Genomic DNA, 20,253 nt, shown 5'->3' with positions numbered 1-20,253 from the left:
AACACAACAATACAGATAAATCTCTAATGTGCTGTGTTAAGAGAAGGAAGCCCAAGTTAAAAAGTGACATACTATATGCCATTTTGTGATATTCTGAAAAAGGTGAAATTATAGGAAGAGAAAAATAGATCAACGGTTGCCCAGGCCTGGAGGTGAGGAAGGAGTTGACTGAAAAATAGCGCAGGGGCCCTTTCTGGGTAATGCAACTAGCTGTTCTGTATCTTGATTGTGGTTACACGACTGTGGATGTTTTTCAAAACTCACAAAACTACACTTGAAAGAGTAAATTTTTACTCTATGTAAATTATATATTAATTTAGAAACAAGAATGTGTACAAATTCTACAAGTTTTTTTGTTCCAAGAAACGTCCTAGGTCTATATTTTTATAGAGTATTAATTCTTCTGAAGAGATAGTTGAGTTTATAGAGATTAATTCTTCTGAAGAGATAGTTGAGTGAACCTGTATCCTACTTAAGCTAATAAAATAAAGATCCTTTACAAGAGATCTCTAGGTCGCATCCCTGTTGAAAGACATCACAGGAAGAGCAATGAAGCAGGAAGGCAGGAAATCAGGGTTCCAAAACCAGGAAGTTCCTAACTCTTTTAGTGATTTTAGACAAAGCACTTAAGCTTCCTAGGGTTAGCTGCCCTGTCTGTAAAATGGGAGTAAACCCACCTCATGGACTACCATGAAAAGCAAAAGCCAAGTGAAAAGGGCACGTTGAAGTCCTTGTCAAAATTACAAGTTCTCTTCCGCCATAAGGTATTGTTATCCCTTACCTAATCCTAATCATTGACTGTGTAGTGACGGCTGGCTCTGCGGGGCCGCGAGGCGGGCGCTGTGCAGGCAGTAACTTGCAACCCTCACAACACTGTGGCTGTACCAGTGTATGGTAACGCTAACTCACAGAGAAGGAAATGGAAGTTTGCAGAGGTTGCATCGATGCGCCAGTCACCCAGCTCATACAAGGTAAAGTGGAGACAGAATTCAGCGCTGTCTGACCCTGAGCTCACGGTCTTAGTCATCCCTGCCTCTTGCTTCTCTCAGAGCTGTTTTCTATTTAGAGGGAAAATCTCCAAGTGGGACTATGATATATACACCCAGAGAATCGTATTGCATATACATGTAGATACTATATATACACAAGATACATGAGAAAGTCAACTGTCTACTAAGCCACTGACGTTTTTGATCAATACAGATGTAAAAAGACAAAGAAGGTAGAGTGAATGAAATCAGCATTTTTATTACTTGGCTGAAAAAATTTTACTCTGAGCAAATAGATGTCTGTTTATTTACTCAGCAATGTCCCCCCTCCTTCCAAGTTTTTTATTGTGGTAAAATACACCCAACAATGTTTTGTATAAAAAAAGATGAGATCTTACTTTGGTGTCTAACTTACTTGGGAAGACAATGCACTTTATTGAAGTAAATGCTTTTTCATTTCAATACTCTTTTAAAGATATATTTGAGGCTATAAATTATATCTAAGAACCTTGTTGGCTGTACCCCACATGTTCTGATGTGAAGAACTTTTATGGTTGTTCAGGTCTAACGATTTTGTAATTTCCGTTATCATTTTCTCTTTAACTCATGAATTGTTTGGAGGTGCATTTAATCAAAGTATGGTGTTCCTCCTTTCTATACTGTTGTTGATGTCTAATTTAGTGATAATGTGGCTAAAAAATGTAATCTCGATGACAGAAAATTTTTGAAAAATTTTGAGTGGTCCTTTGTGACCTGGTATGTGGTCAGCTTTGATAAATGTTTTATGTGTGCTTGAATAGAATGTGTAACTTCAGTTTGGGGAGCACAGAGCTTCATACGGCTGTAATTAGTCTATTGAATCCATGATGCATGGCCAGCAACAAAAATGCAATTTTAAACTTAGTGGGAGCAAACTTCCTCCATTCCCGGATGTAAATCCCTGAAAATGTGATGTCTTTTGTGTGGACTGTTAAATAATAGACAGTCCTGTTCTCACTTTGGTCCCAAATCACCATCTCTGGTCAGTGTCCTGCAGGAGATATCAGTCAGTGCTTCTACCCACATCCGGGTGAGATTGCCCCTCCATCTAAGCTCAGGTCTGTAGTTGGTTGTAGCCTGTCTCGGGGGTATGGCTGGCTTCTAGATCCTACTCCCTTCTGTCTTCCCTCATTGGCATCTCCATAACCTGCTGCTCCTTCTGCGCCTCCTATCTTCACGAGCGGCACCAGCACCCACCTGCCTCAGTCAGAACCGAGAATTATCTTGGACTTCTCTTCCCACTTCCACCCTCATTTCTAACAAACACCAAGACTCATCTACTCTATTTCCCCAACATCTCTCAGATCGGTACGCTTCTCTCCCTCTCTGCTGCCACCGCCTCTGTTCAGGCCACCTTTATCTCTTGCTCACTTGATTGCAATTGCCTGCAAACTGATCCTCATCTCTGTTTTACCCCCTAACTAAATTTGTTCCGCTGTAGCCAGTGATTTTTTAAAAATATAAGTCTGATTACATCATTCTCTGCTCAACTTGTTCAGTGGTTATCTATAGATCACAGAATAAACTTCAAACTTCTTTACTTTGCTTACACGGCCCTTCAGGGTCTGGCTCCTTTTTAAAAAATTTCTCTCCAACGTCTTCTGTCATCATTTCTCTCTTCCAAAAACAAATCTACGCTCTAGCCATTCTTTCAGGATCTAAAATATGCTGTGCCCTTTCATCTGGAAACATAACGTATAGGACTTGATGTCTTTGAGGTTGATGCTATTTCTAGAGTTTACATATCTTAGCTCCAAAGAGTGAAATGATGGAAAAAAGATCACACACACACATTCACACACACGCATCACCTATACACATAAACAAACACACATATACATTTGTGTGTCTATACATATATACATACAGACATTGTTTTATTCCGCTTCACCTTATTGTACTTTGCAAATACTGCATTTTTTACAAATTGAAGATTTGTGGCAACTCTGTGTCGAGCAAGTCTATAGGCTCAGATGATGGGTAGCATTTTTTACCAATAAAGTATTTTTTAATTAAGTATGTGCATTGTTTTTAGACATATGGTGTTGTGCACTTAATAGACTAAAGTATAGTGTAAACATATATTTTATATGCGCTGGGCACTAAAATATTCATGACTCGCTTTATTGCAATGTTCACTTTACGCAGTGGTCCGGAACTGAACCCTCAATATCTCCAAGGTGTGCCTGCATATACACATATATAATATATACTTGGGATAAATATATGGAAAAATGTACATAAATGTACATATATGATGGAAATTTTAATAATCAATAAGTGCTTTTAAAAATTGTACATGGATATCCAATTGTAGATGGCAGATTAATCAATACATGAATTTTCTCTTCTTCTCTAGACCCCATTAGAATCATAGTAAAGGCATTTAAAAGGTACATGAGGACAAAAAGAATGGGATTGGAATCAATAGTGGATAAAAGATTTCCACATACTTCTGGAACACAGGTTTAGCAGATTTGGTAGAGTAGAGGAAGTTGCCTTTTCCACTGCACACAGAGGGAGATAGAGACAAAAGACATCAGATTTGCCCAGAGGAATCCTAGAAAGACTCAGGATTCTGGAACGCCGGGTGGAGTAGTGGGTGAGACTTAGGCTGAGGGCTGAGAACAGGAAGATCATACGAGTCAGCCGTCTGCCATCCTTTTTTTGGGGGATAAAATAGCAGCAGCCTGGTTTTGGTCCTGAGCCTAGAGGTCCAAGGTGACTTCTGGAACTCCGGAGACTCAGAAAAAAGACCTCCACATATCTGTTGTATGAAGAGTTAAAAAGATAAGATCAAGGGGCTGGCCCGTGCCCGAGTGGTTAAGTTCGCGCACTCCGCTGCAGGCGGCCCAGTGTTTCGTTGGTTCGAATCCTGGGCACGGACATGGCACTGCTCATCAAACCACGCTGAGGCAGCGTCCCACATGCCACAACTAGAAGGACCTACAACAAAGAATACACAACTATGTACCGAGGGGCTTCGGGGAGAAAAAGGAAAAAAATAAAATATTTAAAAAAAAAAAGATAAGATCAAGAAAATCTCCTAGAGAATGGAACAAAAAGATAAAGACACAAAAAAATACAAGAGACAATCCACACAGTGTACGGATTAAACCAGTAGGATCCACATCCGACTAATGGGGATCCAAAGAGATGGAGAAAAGGAAGGTACTGAAACGACCAGAGAAACAATCTAAGAAAAACTCCCGAGGTTGGTGCCGGTTCAGATCATCGGTTCCCAGTGCAACACTCCCTGGTGGACCTGTCTAGCCTGTAGCCCCTCCACCCAGCACTCTGTTCCCCATTCCGACTTAATTTTCCTCCTCTGAACTTGTAACCACCTGGCATACTATGTGTTTTACTTGTCGGTTTAACGCTCTCTTTCCCATTAGAATGTAAGCTCCCTGCAGGCAGGGATTTTTCTCAGTTTTCTTCACGGCGGCACCCTCAGTGCCTAGCTAGTGACTGGCACAGTTGGTCTTCAATAATTATTTGTTGAGTGAATGAATAAGTGAATGATGCAAGAGATCGAAATCCTCATCTGCCATGGAAAGAAGTCAGTTGAAAATGCCTCGAATTGGTGCATCAATAAAAAGATATGTAAGCCTATAATTTAGAAATATGAGGCAACCACCCTAAGGAACAAGTAATAGAATTAAAGGCACTTAGCAGCATCTGAGAACAGGATGGGACAGCAGGAGTGGGAGGCCAGTCACTGTTGTTTCTCATCATAAATTCTTGCAAAGAATTTGCTTTTTTTACCATGTGCCTGTACTCTTTATTTAAAAAAAAGAGTGTATATGTCTTAGAAAATATTTTGTCTTTATTTACTGTAAATATGTCATACCAGCAATAATAATAGCTAACTTTTATTGAGCACGTATGACATGGCAGGCATTGTGTTCAGCTTTCTATGGACTATTGAAGAATGTATTACATATCTGTTGTCATTCCACGTGGATTGAAAACATCTGGATTTAACCTAAAAATAGAAAAAACCCACCCACTCAATCCCAAAATATAAATATTTAGTAACATAGACTCAATTGAATAAATTCTGCTTATCAATCCTCATAACAAAGATAAGAATTCGATATGCCTCCTCACGTCCTTAAAATGCAAGAAGAAAGAATCATACAAAAAATTTTAAATAAAGTTTTTATTTGCTAGAAAATCCTTGTAGAGCTGCAGAAGTGCTCGTCGACAGGATTTGTTGCCACAGGAACTGTAGAAAGTGAAGAGAAAATGGTGCACAGGCTCTTCTGGAAACAGCCAGCAGTGTCGTCCGCCCCCTCTCCCGCCACCCTTCCTTCCAGTCTACATTTCCCTTTCAGGCTGTTCTTCTGAGTGTAAGTGGCTTTTGTTTCAGGAAATTTATGAGATTTTCACAACACGAAATGGCTTCTGACAGAGTCATCTTTTGGCCTCAGCTCCAATCTGCTTCCTCCTGTCTGTGCCCGGATTTTCTACTGTGACGTCATCCACCGGTTGTTCAGGAACACACGGGGCCAGTCACCACTGCAAATTATTCTTCAGTCCTTCCAGAGGTGAAACTGAAGCATTGATAGTTGTTTCAAAAAACCCTTTTAGCACAGTACTTTCGTTTGCATGCTTTGGTGCTCAGACTCACTATGATCCGTTGGGAGTACCTCTCTTTCCCTTTTCCTTTTTGCTAGGCTACACTCCTTCCCATCTCTCAGGCTTCAGCTTAGATGGGTCCTCCCTAGGAGCCTTTCTCCATAATGACACCACCCGCAGCTCCCGGGCATCCCTCTGACATTTCACTGCATAGACTGTCTTGTCGCTGCCATTTATTTTCCGTCTCCTGTGCTGGACCTCGTGCTCTGTGGGCACAGAGACGAACTATTTGTCTTGCTAACTGCAGTGCATGGCATGGTGCCCTGGTTCCTAGTAGGTGCTCAATGAACAGCTGGGGGATGAATGGATGTATACATAGATGAATGAATGAATGGAAGCAACTGTCACTGCACACAGTTCCACTTCAGTTTGCACATCCTGAGTGTGTGTGACAAATAGCAACCAAAACAACAGCACAGCTGTGCTTAACAATTACTGAGCCAAAGTCTAAGGAGTTAAAAAATATTGGCCTGAATCCAGAAGTCAAGGGAAAAAGAGATAAAGAGAAGGCTGTGCATATTTCCTGTGTTCCGTAGGAAATGAATATTTCCTAAGCTCTTTTCCTCTAGCAATTTCCTAAGTAAATTGAGAATGCACCATATAATTTTATAGCCCCATGAAATAAGAAAGTCAAATACTTTCAAAATGGTTCGTGCCACATGCTATAACCTATCCTCTTATTTACGGCTTGACAAATAGGTGAGGGAAGTTGTCATATTTTCCTATTTCTTCAGAGCCTTTGAAGGATAGTTAACAAAGACCACATTGAAAACTTAACTCTCCTTATCACCCATGAGATCAAGTTCTGAGCTTTGCGAAGTGAAATGGTTTCACTACAGCCCCTCCCCCACCTGCCCCAACTCCGTCTGCTGGAGCACGAGATGCCTAGAAGCACCCTGGTGTCTTTGTGCTCTTTCTGTTGCTCTTCACTGGACCAGAGCTAATGTGCACTGGATGCCCTTACAAACGATAAGGAAAAGTTGAAAGAGAAATTTAAAGGTGGTTTTAAAATTTTAATCTAAGGCTAGTTGGCAGATGGTTGTTTAAGGAGGTGCGGTCATTCTGTGATTATTGGGAAATTGCGCAAGATTTCATTTTTTAGTTCAAGTTATATGACAGGCTAAGGAATAACAAATCAAAGAGACAAAGCTTCCTTGGAACTACCTTGTGGACATACAAATGAATAGGAAGAAGAAACAGAATTATTATACTTTGATGGCTTATGTGTTTTATGTGTGATGCTAGCTTTTCAGTTTATCTAACTCTGAGGGAAAACGGATAGATCAGGATGCTATTAATAATAATGTGGGAGATAATTTTCATTGACGTGTATAAGATTAGACTCCGGCTCAATGTCTATTTTCATACGGCAGTTGTTTCTTTTGTAAGAAAAGTACTTTTAAACAGAATGTATCTTTGATTTGAATGGTGTTCCAGAGACACATTTAGTTAAAAGCTGAAAGAGTGTTGGTCACAAATCTATATCATGTTATCCATTATGACCAGAATAATAGCCACATTATCTTTCATTCAGCCATGTGTGATAATCTGTAATATTTCATTTACTTTCTTTACTAGCTGTATTTTGTGTGCTAGCCTCTGCCTAGAATTATAAATACTATTATTTATGCTTCTTATGAGTGTATTTTTATACTGTCTTAAATTTAAGAAAGACATATCTCCCGCATATATTCAGCTTAAAGTAATATATATACACATATATGGAGATTTCATATCTATATCTATATAACTATATCTATAGCTGTGGTAACTGAAATAGACAAGCTCTCTCATGAAACTTCACTGTTGACTACGGGGTTGCTACTTTGCTGTTTGTTAGTTTCAAACTCTAGTAGCTTCTATCATCAGTCCAGGAAGTTCCTTGTTTCTCTAACCTGGAAATACAATAGGAAGCTGCACACACGTGAGATCTGAGAGAGCCTGGAAGCGCCCCCATCCAGGGGTACTTCCTTTACAGGCTCTTATTCCAAATTTTCACTGCTTGGAATTAATTCCTTTGGGTTTAGGCTTTGTGGACATCTTAGTATCACAGAATCCTAGAATTTTAAACCTAGAAGGAATATTAAACACCTAATCCAACCAGCATCCTCAGTCTGTAAGTAAGGAAACTGACACTCAGAGCTTTGTCCAAGGTCTCAGCCTCTGAGAGCTGCAGAACCAGGACTGGAATGAAGGTGAGTTCTGCCGTCATTCACCGCGGTCTTTCACTGATTCATTCTTTAATTTATGGCATAGTCAGCACTCTTCTGGGTGAAAGAGAAAACCCCAACTCTGACACACTTCAAGAAGAGAAGAAACTTTATTAGCCTTCGGGCACAATAGGATCCAGTGACTCAAATAATGTCTTCGACCCTTGCTGCCTTTCCGAATCTTGTCTCTGCTTTCCTCTGTGCTGGCTTCATCCTCAGGCTTGCCCATCTCACGCTGTGGCAACATGCCTTCCTCAGAAGTTACAGGCATGCATCCCACTAGTTTCAATTCTACCAGAGTAGGAGAGGCTCACTTTCCTAGTCAGTCCCGTGGAAGTGCTGACATCAAGTCTCAAGGATTTGCCTTGGCTTATGTGCCCGTGCTTGAACCAATCGGAGGGCGGAAACACATCAACCAGCCTGGCCTCAGGCACATACCATCCCCTGCCACCAGGGCGTGGATGTCGGCTCCAGCTGAATCTCATGGGCTGAGAGTGAGGAGGAGGATAATTAAAAATGGAACACTGTTACCAGAGAAAGGCAAGAGAGATGCTGAGTAGTTTGAAGCAACCACTGTCTGCTCCAAGTGCTTCCTATCGCTGAGACACCGTGCAAGGGGTCTGTGCGGCATCTGTGAATCTGTTTATCAGATGGTTTTTCAAAATGAACGTGCTGGCAGAAAGTTGCACCTACAGAGATGCGATCGAGGAGAGATTACGTTGGATGTGTTGGAGGAGTGATGGCCAAGCAGCAGGGAGAGGTTCGGGGTGCAGAGCCCTGTGTGGGAACAAAGTGAGGCCTGAGCGAAGGTCAGTGGGGTGCCAGAGGACGGGAGAGCCGAGGAAAGGCCATGAGAGAGGCTGCCAGAAAGAATCTATCTGCTCAGCACAGTGGAGACTGGGCAGGGCTCATTCATTCATTCAGGCACTTTTGGAGGAGTTACGTGGCCAGCGACTGTGCCAGCTGCTAGGGATACAAAGTTAGCAAGACGGAGTCTCCCTCATGATCCACTAGGGGCACATTACACAAAGATTAATGACGAGTGCAGGAACTGCTACCAGGGAGAAGTCCAGAGTGTTACAAGGAAATATGCACGGGAGGACCTGACTGTGGAGGTAAGGCTGGGCAGTGAGAAAGGCAGAGAAGGTGCCCTGGAGAGAGGAGCAGTGAAATGGAGACTTGAAGAATGAGGCAGAAGTTTGCTAGGTGGGCGAGGGTCGGGGAGAGGGGAAAGGATTCGAGGTGAAGGGTACTAGAGCCTTCGAAAAAGTGCTCTCGCTTGTCAAGAAGAGAAGGGTGCATTCCGAGTCCTCCTAGGAAGGCCAGTGAGATGGCAGGGTACAAAGTGGGGACGGCTGGTCAGAGCTCAGGCTGGAAAAGGAAGCAGAAGCCAGACCATGCCACCCTGTTCGGGCCACAGGCGGGAGTCGGAGTTTCATCTGGGAGCACTCGATTTGTGATCTGATTTGTGGTGTTAGACAGATCACACGTGTGGGTAAAGAAAGAATTGAAGTGGGGTGGGATACACAGACAGAGCATGCAAGAGGTGACAGTGGCTTGGATTGTAGTGGTGGTGATGGAGGTGGAGAGAAAGCAGCCACACTCAACAGGAATTTGAATTTCCTAGTTTCGTGAAGATGAATTCTGCAGTGGTTGGACAGGCGTTACAATACACCTGTGGATTTGTGAAAGTTTCACATTTTCATTAGCTCGTTGAATTATAGGTTTTATTTTCCATGACAGTATTAAATTGGATGGGGATTAGGCTGAACATAATTATTTTATGGCTAAATGTATCCCATTGTAATAAATAATGACCATATATCAGCCTGCCTAGTGCCTGATTTGAGTACAAGGCCACAGGGAACTTTGTTGAGCCTACAGATTTGGTGCCTAAACTAAAAATAAAGGAACGGGATTTTAAACTCTGGTGGCCCCGCAGAATGTTCTGGGTCCCATAGCCAGTTTGCTTGCTACAGTTTAGATAATCCTTTAAATCTGTTAGAATTTGTATTCTCCTGAAGCATATTCTTGGACTGATAAATGGGGGTGGAACAGTTAAGTTCAGATGCTCTGCCATGCAATGGAAGAATTCCAGTCAATGGGGGTGAAGACTCTGAGGCTGAGGACGCTCTTATTGCTGTGGCTCCTGGGAAACCAGCTTTACAAAATCAAATTTGAGCCTGAGAAGCTGGAATTAAACATGTCAGGGGTATGTGTCCACAAGAAGGGTCACACTGAGCAGTGATGGCGTAGGCTGCTCTATGGGTGTCCATTAGTCTCAGGAGAGTGTGGGCCCAGAGTCAGGGGACCTGTGACTACACCACGGCTCTGCCCTTTGCTAGCTCTGCCTCCTTGAGCCAGTCACTTATGCTCTCTGAGCCTCAGCTAACACATCTGTAAAGTAAATTAATAATAACAATAATATCTGCTATATCACCCGGCATGGCGCTCAAGATGAAAAGAAATGAAATCTGTGAAAGTGCTTTGTAAGCAAAAAATGAGGCCGTACAAAGAATTGTCATTATTTGTTCCAGTCAAGATAAACTCAATTGTGCTGTGGTAAGAAATAGCAGCATCTCAGTGCCTTAAAACAAGGTTTTCTTCTTGTCCCTGCGAAGTCCATGGCCACATCGCAGCCCGCCAGGTCTTAGTCTTCTATCCCTGTTGATGACACAGTGTGTGTCGTTAGGGAGCCTTGCTCACACTGACCCCACCTCACTTGTTGGTGGTACTGGGAGCCCTGCCAGCTGTGTGGTCCTAACAGGCGGCTGTCGTCTCTCCCTCTCCTGGGTCCATCTCCCTTCTGGAAGCACACTTGGTCTTTTCTTTGGGGCATCACCCAGTTCATGTTTCACTCAGGCTGGCCCCCCTCCTGGACTGGCTCTCCGACCCACATCTGGCTAACCAGTGTTTTCTTTCCCCTGGCCAGAATGATTGGTAAAAGAGTGATCGGCCTGTGATCCGAGCTGGCCCAATGATATTCAACCCCAAGATTTTGTTGGAAATATTGAAAAAACCCCCAAACTATCCTTCTGCAGAGGTTGCTAGGCCAGGAGGATATGGACCTGGGACTTCCAGTAGCTACTTTGCCACCACCAGAGGAGAAGCTCTCTGACAATGAACCCTTGAAGGAGAAAAGCTGAACTGAATACTCAGCTGTACAAAGTCAGACTCTTTTTTTTTTTTATTTTTTTTAAATTTTTTTAAAAGATTTTATTTTTCTCTTTTTTTCTCCCCAAAGCCCCCCGGTACATAGTTGTATATTTCGTTGTGGGTCCTTCTAGTTGTGGCATGTGGGACGCTGCCTCAGCGTGGTCTGATGAGCAGTGCCATGTCCGCACCCAGGATTCGAACCAACGAAACACTGGGCCGCCTGCAGCGGAGCGCGCGAACCCAACCACTCGGCCACGGGGCCAGCCCCCAAAGTCAGACTCTTGGCCACATACTTTGGGTCCCTGGATCAAATTATGCCAAAAGATCCAATATCCCAAACTTCTCAGTTATGTCAGCTAATATATTTTCTTTTTGGCTTAAGCCATTTCGCACTGGGTTTATGTCCCTTGCGGTTGAAGGAGCCCTGGCTAGTACAGCCACTCATCTCCAACGCAGGAGCTGCCAGCTCGGTCAAGGACATGGCAGTGCAGGTGAAGATGGGCATGCAGCCCCTCATCCCATTCCAATTCTGATTGGTCATCAGGGAAAATCAAAAACAGGAGAAATCTGAGCCCTTGTTTATTCCACTCTCCTTTCCTCTGCTAGGATTCCACCAAGCAGTCAGTTACTCCTGGTCCAAGGAGACTAGTGACCTTAGATCACCAAAGGGGAATCTACAGGGATATAGAATTCAGTGGACGAGGACCGGGCAGAATAGGATGATTAGGTGGCCTAAAGGATGCTAATAAGATGAGGTGCAAAGCCTGGTTGCAGACGCGCATTTCGTTTCACTCCATTAGGTGGGAGGTCGGGGGCGGGGGTTACAGCTGGAAGCTGGAATCTCAAGGAATAAAAGGTATTGGTGCTATGAGCTGGGAGGAGGAAGACCACCAAGAAGCCCCTTACTTTAGCTTTGTGGTATTTTCAACCAAGTCCAACGTCAGGAGCCTGGGGCAACCAGAGCTAAGGGCTGGATTGAATAGTGGAAAGTGAGGGTCCCCACAAGCCAATGAAGCTTTGGGGTGACAAGGACCCGTAAGACTGTCACTGTAATGGAAGTGACTGGCATTTTGCTCATTTTTCAGGGGTGACTCCTTTTAGCAATCAGATCCACTGAGATCAAACATGGTGCAAACCACAGTGACAAAAAGGAGTCTGTCCATGTAGTAATGATTTTCATGGATGGAAAGTAGAACCAAAATGGGCTTTGAAACTCTGCTACCTTTTTGACCATGATTTGTGGGTATCCTTGTGTGCCAAAGATCAAAAAATGATAGAAACTAGAGGAAAGTAGCTTTAAGCCCACCTGCAGCCAGACGCAGGATAACAGAAGTAACAGCTACAACTATATAACACCTTCTAGATGCCAAGTGCTTCTAAGCATTTCACGTGTATTGAGTTATTTCATCTTCACAACAAACCTTTTAGGTAGATGCTATTATTATTTCTATTTGAACACGAAAAATTGATCCCAGAATGATTATGTGACTTGCCCAACACACCCCAGCTAGTTAGTGGCAGAGCCTGGCTTCAAACCCAGGCAGTGTAGTTACAGAATGCACACCTTGTGCATCATCTGGTGCAATGAGACGTCTCTAGACATCAGTCATCACCACTTTTGAACGGAGACTGAACTGCCTGAATTTCAACGTTCACTGAAATGAACTGCATCTCTTGCAATGGCACTGTTTAAATGGCGACACTCTTCCTCAGGTTCTTCTGCAACATGGCTGACATGCCCAGCAGAACAGCCAACACCACTCAGTGACACAGCTTGGGAGGACACTGGAGTTTCTGAGATCGCTAATATTCAGGGAAATGTCAGGGAAATGTCAGGCCCATGCGTTGCACGGCGCCTCTTTCCTCCCCGCCGCGGGTTCTCAGGGGCAGCAGACTCCTCGGGCTAGATCTGTGTCTACTGTTTTCCTCCTACAGCGTTTCTTCCAAGGTGGGATCCCCAGCATCTAGGTTCTGGCAATGAAGCATTTTCAAATGTGGTTATTTCATATTTTCAAGAACATATGTTTAATCTAGGACTAGGGCAGCCATGAGACAGGTGAAATCTAAGACTGAGAAAATAGGTAACCAGGTGAGAGGAAAAGGGGAGACGGAACTCACAGGTCACAAGGGGTCAGCCCCAGGGTTGGGTGAAGTACAGGGGGAGGATCAGGACCCCAGAAAGGCCGACAGGAGGGGGGCAAGGGCCCAGCCCTGGACAAAGCGGGCGGAGGCAAGCTGTCAAGGGTGTGAGTGAGGCTCAAGGGCAGAAGGCAAGAACCCAACTATTGTAAACTGGACACAAAGTTGGGTATTGCTCACCGACTTTTTAGGCCAGATTTCCTAGATCTGAAGAGTAATTGCTCAAGGATGACCTACTTAACTCTAGGAATTACTCTTGTTCAATAAAAAGTCATCTTGTGTAAACAAAACTTGATAGGAAGCACATCCATTCTGCCTTCTTCTCCACTCTTGGGCTTTTTCTTGTTTCACTTTTCTGAAGTTTCATTCACTAATCTTTAGTCTTGAGTTTTCCTCTCATCTTCCAGCACCCTATAAGACAATGCGCCACTGCTATTGCTAGGGTTTTCATGGCCAATTTTTTGCTGAAGTGGTGGCCAGGTCCCTCTTCCTAGTCTGTCTCAGTCTGGAAGCTCCACTGAAACCTGTTCACCATGGGTGACCCTGCTGGCACTTGAAATCCCAATAGCACAGCTTTTAGCATCATAGCAACATACAGCTGCTACAGCATGACAACCGACAGACAGCTGGTGTGGTTCTCTGACTGGGAAACTAACCCAAGCCACAGTGGTGAGCGCGCTAGATCTTAACCACTAGACCACCAGGGCTGGCAATTCATTCTTTGGTTGTTTTTATTACTGCCCATACTCCTAAACCACTTACCACTCCTGAGTCACCAGAGTTGAGTACCCCGGCCCTGTTGAACCCCTCCCTGATATGAAGTGCTACACTCGCGGAGACTCATTGTCCATGCACCCTCGGGATCCCTCTCTGATGGTGATGCGAAGCCCTCTTGTGAGAGGGCCTGCAATTTGTCCCTGGCATCGGCAGAGAGTTCAGGCTGCCTCCCACCACGTTCAGGGTAACTCAATAAGGTTCTATTTACACAGCTCTTCCTTGGGTCCAGCTCCCTCTCAGGAGGCATGTTTTCAGGTGGGGATGGAGTCTCATTTATTTTTATTGCCCCAAACAATATGCAGTATGTACATATTTGAGACTCCACTGATATTTGAAGGCATTGGCTGATTTTTTGGATACCCTCCTTGAACTTAGGTTTAAACTCACAAGTTTTCTTCACATAATAACTTTCATAAGTGTACTACTTATTGTGTGAAAGCAATACTATGATTTTTCTAAAAAAAAAAATTCTGCGATCATTTAGGGAGCATCAACTCCAAAATATGGTAAAAATGTTACCCTATTCATCCACTTATCCTATTCTGGACATAATATATCCTTTCTTATTCTTTCTTTTTCAAGCCAAAGATTCTCTCTTGGTTTGTTTATTTTCATTTTCAAGAAGTAAATTCTTCTTATGTGCTTTTCTATATTAATAAAAATGAAGAGACTAAATATGGGTTATATTAAATACATTTGGCCTTTCCCTCTATTATAAGGCTGAACTGATGATCCGGCCCAGCAGGAAATGGCTTGCCTCCTCTGAATTCTTGCAACTTGTTGCCCAAACAATTTATTTGGTTCTTTGCCCATGCTGCTGTATTTTTGTACCTGCATAATTTTCTCCACGGAGATAATCTTTTGAAGGGCCTCTTGGTCTGGGGTTCAGCATGAGGCAGGAACTCACAAAATATAGGTTGTGAAAATCAATGAAGGAAGGAACAAAGTACTAAATTTGACAATAAATTTACTGACAGGAGATGTCTTCATATGGACAAGTCCTTCCTAAGAAGCTCAATGAAGAAAGAGTTTTAGGGACAATAGTGGCAGCACAAACCAGAGGATTTAGCGTTTTAAAAATCCTAGATTTATTCCTAATCAGCGACTGAGGTGTAAAGATGAACTTGGCGGAATAATTTTGACTCTGCTTATGGTTTTTATAGAATAAAAAGACTCCTATTTAATAGAAACTTTGTAGCTTTGATTTCTTATTCTTTTCATCGATGTTTTGGACCTCTCTCCAAATGTTACTTCAAAGGTAACTGACATATCAGTTATCTCCCTCGCCAACTTTGTAGGTGCTGGCCTTGCGCAGAAATTCTCTAGACTTAAACTATAGCCTATTCTTCCTTTACATTTCTTCCAAGATCATCTCTGAAGAATTTCATGTCAGCCTATGAAAGGTACATAATTTAGGGCAGTTGGGTTAAAAAGTATGAGACTTTAAAATTTTATGTCAGTGTGTGTGGAGGGGTGGACGCACAAGGTGCAGGGAGGACGACCAAATGACCGTGAATGCCTCCCTCCTTGACCTGTTTTGACCAACCTTTATTACTCATTTCACGGAGTTATGACAGAGAGTAGAATCAAAACACATGGGGATCACAGAGGCTGTTATGTTTATTGTGCAGAACAGACAGTGATAATCCACTAAAGAAATATTTTCAACAAGCAAGCGGTTCAAAGTACAATCATAGACAGCAATTCTACATGAAGAACAAAGAATAAAGTTAGAAGACACTCAAAGGAACAGGGAGAAAGTCAACTGCAGTTAAACGTCTTGATACTTTTCTCCTGCAAAAGCCTATCTTGCAGAAATGGTAGAAAAGTTAAATGTCCAGTCTTATTTAGCCGCGACCAACGACAGCCAAGAACAGTCCTATAAAATTTATCTCCCACAAAAATAAACTATATATATATAAATTTTATGATGTTCTTACTGTTCCATTGGCCACAAGCTTTTTTTTTCAGTATGAAAAATGAGGTATACTGGGGCTTAAGAGGTAGTAGTGTGTTTTGATTGTACAACGTATAGGAAATAAGAGAGTAACTTCATCGGAGATGGAAATCGCTCGGTGCTCCGAGTTTGGCCAACATGAGCAACTGCTTCAGTTTTACGCGTTGGCCGCTGAGGTTTCAAAGGCCCAACCACAGATATGGAATGGGACTTTTATTTTTATGAGCCACTGTTATTCGCTTATTTAATGCACAGTTAACAGTAATGTTGAGTTTTAATTCTCTCCATAGCTCCTTTGGCGATTCACAACAGTGAGCGATCTGCCAGTCTCAGGGAGGGACGTGGCCTTTGAAAGACCGCCTCCCCCCCCCCCCCCCCAAAGCGGCTGGAAGAGAGATGGTTTTGAGTTTCATTGGCTTCGGTACTGAAAGCCGTCATGAGAAACTACCTCCTGTCCCAGTTGATAATACCATGTTAAAAAGTCAGCACACTCACTAGGAGAGAAAGGAATAAAAACTCTACATAAGAAGCACTTACAATAAATCAGGCTGAGACATATTACAAAAATCACATTTGTGTAAAATACATGAAAATATTTGTCAAGCATTTTCTCATAGTCAACTAATCTTAAAAACATATATTTTTGATTGCATCATGCAAAAGCTGAGCTTCTTGCATCTCACCTACAAAGCTTCAAGTTTCTTTGAAGGTTGGCTTTATTTCGTTTATTTATTTGCAAAAGTATGTAAAAAAAGTGTTGCTTTCTATCAAATGTCTGATACAAAAATAGCTGTGACCAAAGATAGCTGCGGTTTGAACTATTTCAAACATTGACAAAAATGGAGGCTGCAAGTAACAAGTTCATTCCTTTTGAAGTCTGGAGGTAGGTCTTTGCAAGTCAATTAGTCCATTTCCTTAAACAATTCATTTGAGGTACAAACTTGGAGGGTAATATTTCAACAGTACAGTCAAATTTTGTGTGACGTGTAGTGTGACCGAGGAAAATTATCCTTAAGAACCTAGGAACGACTTCTCGGTTAAAAAAAACAATATTCAAGTTAATGTAGAAATCTAGCAGAGAAGCTGAAACAAGTATTTGTAAAATTTTAATTAAAAAAAAAAACATAGAAAAATACACAGCCATGCTGAAACACGGTAAGGAGACTGCTCTTTAACTGTCATTGAGTGTACAAAAAGGACCGCAGATGATGAGCATCTCCTGCTCATTCGGTTTTTTCTTGCATTGCTTGTGGATAGCAGCATGTAATAAGTAATAAACTGTAAATTAATGTAACATTCAGAGGTAGTATTGAGTAGTGGGGATATATTGCATCTCTGGCGAAAAGTGCAGTGTGAGTGAAGAGATGGCGGACTGAAGTCAACGTCTAGCACCACAGTCTCCCATCTTATGTCAAAACGTATTACTTGAAGTAACACATAGGCTTAATTTGAGGTAAGTGGTATTTAGGTCTTTCACGGAAACTGATACACGATGAAAAGAGAGATAGACTGCTTTTCCTGTTTCTCAAACTGTAGGATAACTCTAGCAAAAGAAATTTAGATTTTGCTCCTCCCACCTCCTACTTCAGGTGAGTTCATCACGCATTATTCTGTTGTACCTTTTCATTAAATTACAAAGAGGGTGACTTGACTTGTCTGGGTTCCTGAAATGCTTGGAGGCTGACAAGTGTGATTTATTGCTAAATGGCATCTGGCTCTGTAGGAAGTGGATTCTACCCGGTTCAGTGTTTTCCTGAAAACGAGTGCTCGGAGTGAATTTATTACTCCTGCGGATCCGGGAGGTCTCCAGAAATACAGGAGCTGGCAGTGTCTGTCTGCTTCCTTCCCTTTTTGAAAAATGAACATAACCTTTTCTGGTTTGTTAGCTGAATAAAAGGATACATCAGCGTTTCGTCTCATTTAGAAATCAAAGTTAAAAAAATCATCAAGTAAGTGTCTACAAGATTATACGAAAAAGAGAGAAGTAGTATCTAGTCCTATCTTTGGTGTTCTAAACAGAAGCGTCACTACTCGAGCGGGTGGGGTGGTGGGGGTCCTGTCCTAGTGAATGCCCAGCGTCACCAGCGTGACACGTTTCCTGTTTGTATGCAGTGCAGTGGTTGACTAAACCCGGTTCAGCGTTTTTCTCACCCACCCGCTCTTGCTTATCAGGTCAACAAACTATTAGTAGGTTAAGAAAAAGAAAACAGTAATTAAAAGTTGCATTGTTAAACTGTGTCCCCTGTGTTTACAGCAGTTTTTCACTAAACCTGGGACTGTGAAGGGATTACAAAGAAGGTGATTAATATAGTCCTTTTTAAGGTTACGTGACTTCTCCCCCCACCCCCACCCCGCGCCCGCCCCGCCCCGCCCCCAGATGAAAGTGGAAAGACCATGCCGAGAGAGTAAGTGGTCACTGCAGTGTCTTCTCCCTTCAAAAGATCCAACTGCTGCTGAGGTAGAAATCCAATGTGGGCGCCCCCTAATCCTCTTCCGCAGACTCTTGTGAGGATGTCTCTTCAGTCTCCTCCTGGAACACACAAAAGGACACGGCCATTAATGCTGGGTGGGTCACACAGCAGTGCTTACAAGCAGTTCCACAGCACATCATGCTGGCTCCAAAGCAGCATGCGGAGGATGGGCGGGCCCCTGGTCCCAGGGCTTCTTAAACTGTGACTGAGGAATCAAGCTGTCCTTTTTCCCAGATCAGTCATTAGCCACTGTTGACTTAAGGCTTGACATCATGGGGGCCGGTCAGCAAATTCAACTGTTTGCAGTCCAGAGGACGTCAGGCCCGTGTAAACTTACTCACCAATTAGAGTCTAAAAGAAATGGGTAAGTTTTTCCCAACAGCATGCCAGTCAACAGGTTTAAAAACTGGCGTACGGCTAAGAAAAATAAAGGCGTCGTTCCTTAAGGCATAAAGAGACCTGTTCTCCAGATATTGGTAGTGATAGCTGAGTCCTGTATAGTGTTGACTAGATGCTTTTAGAGATGGTCTGTTATTAGGCCCATTTTACAGATGAGAAAGTCAAGGCCCAGGAAGTAATGTGCCCCAAGTTCCAGGGGGCAGGGCCAGAATCTAGGCCGAGTTAGATAGGTGCCAGAACCTGTGTGTGACCCTGACACGGCTGCCACCGTGCAGAGGCAGCAGAAGCGAGGCCTGAAAAAGACTGCAGGAGCTGATGACTAACTTCCTTTCTAAATCGATTTCCTCGTTCTTGTATTTATTAAAGTCCATTTTGAGACAATGACCAAAGTTTGACACAAGTGCTCAATCTCAATAGTAAATACACATCGACCAAACATTTAACGGGGGTCTGGCCAAGCAGAGAAAACCTAATATATCTGTTTTTGCAGGGCCTCCTCTTCATATAAACTTAATTCCTCCTTCTCTTTTCCTTTTTCTGATTCCCTCTGGCTCCGGAATTCACTGGAGTCTCTGCAAGCCGGCCTGAGCCGCACGGTGCTCTCTCCTTTTGCTTATTTAACAAATGTGCAGCAAGTTTCAGGACATGGGTGGTAAAGCGGAGACAATAAACATTTCTGATAAAAGCGTCGTTAGGGAGAGGATGATTTTTATCAAATGCTGCACACTGTCTCCTCAGACGGCATGTGAAAAAGATCTGGGAAAAGAAGTAAACATTTACTCCCGCAGCAAGCCGAGCCCCTCTAAGAACGGCCAGCTTAAGACAGCTTCGAACAGTCTTCATAGTTGAAGAGATTTGATTTTCCACATGGCTTCATTTTGTCTGGGTGGCTAACTGACACAATTTATACCTCGCTTCCTTTCCCAGGTCACTACAGTACGCCATTCAGAGAGCACGCCTTGAAGCCCGTCTGCGTTCTATGACCACACTCCCATTCATTAGTGTTTGAAACACTTCAGCTGTGAAGGCGCTCCTAAACGCTCCCATGTGTGACGCTTTTGCGTAAAAGCAGCAGACGGGATGGAGGAAGCAGGCGCTTGCACACTCACATGAACGCACACACACATACGCTCACGCTCACACTCTGTCCCCGGCTTTAATCGCGGGCCGCCGCTTCCTGCAAACCCTCTGCAGAAGGTTTCAAACCTTCTCTTCCCCCCCGCCCCCCAAGACCGAGAGAGCTGTAAATCCTGGGAATAAACACACATACAAATGAATGGATTACAGCTTAGAAAATACAACCCCAGCAGCATCAAGTCATGAGATTTCACACCGGTTTTGTTTAGTCTGCTTCGGGTTATGTGGGAAATGTGGAACGTATGAAACCACCTCCCCTCTGCTCCCAACCCCCAAACTGCGGGCTTTGCATATCCAAGCGGCAGGTTTACACTGCTGGATTGGCCTCAGGCCGTGAC

General features: G+C 43.1%; 1 protein-coding gene across 2 annotated transcripts in view; it reads right to left on the bottom strand.

Annotated features, from left to right (window-relative positions):
* Positions 1–15,553: 15,553 nt before the first annotated feature.
* The window catches only part of HMGA2 (high mobility group AT-hook 2), a 129,032-nt gene continuing 124,332 nt past the window's right edge, over positions 15,554–20,253 (bottom strand). For both annotated transcript variants that reach the window (XM_070619680.1, XM_070619679.1), the window contains one exon: positions 15,554–18,438. In XM_070619680.1, coding sequence (XP_070475781.1) covers positions 18,391–18,438 — 48 coding nt within the window. In that variant the 3' untranslated portion in view covers positions 15,554–18,390. The remainder of the gene's footprint in view (positions 18,439–20,253) is intronic.

Source organism: Equus przewalskii, chromosome 5 (genome assembly GCF_037783145.1).
Source record: "Equus przewalskii isolate Varuska chromosome 5, EquPr2, whole genome shotgun sequence".
Lineage (NCBI taxonomy): Eukaryota > Metazoa > Chordata > Mammalia > Perissodactyla > Equidae > Equus > Equus przewalskii.
The sequence above is the reverse complement of the archived record's forward strand: the minus strand, read 5'-3'. Positions and strand labels throughout refer to the sequence as shown.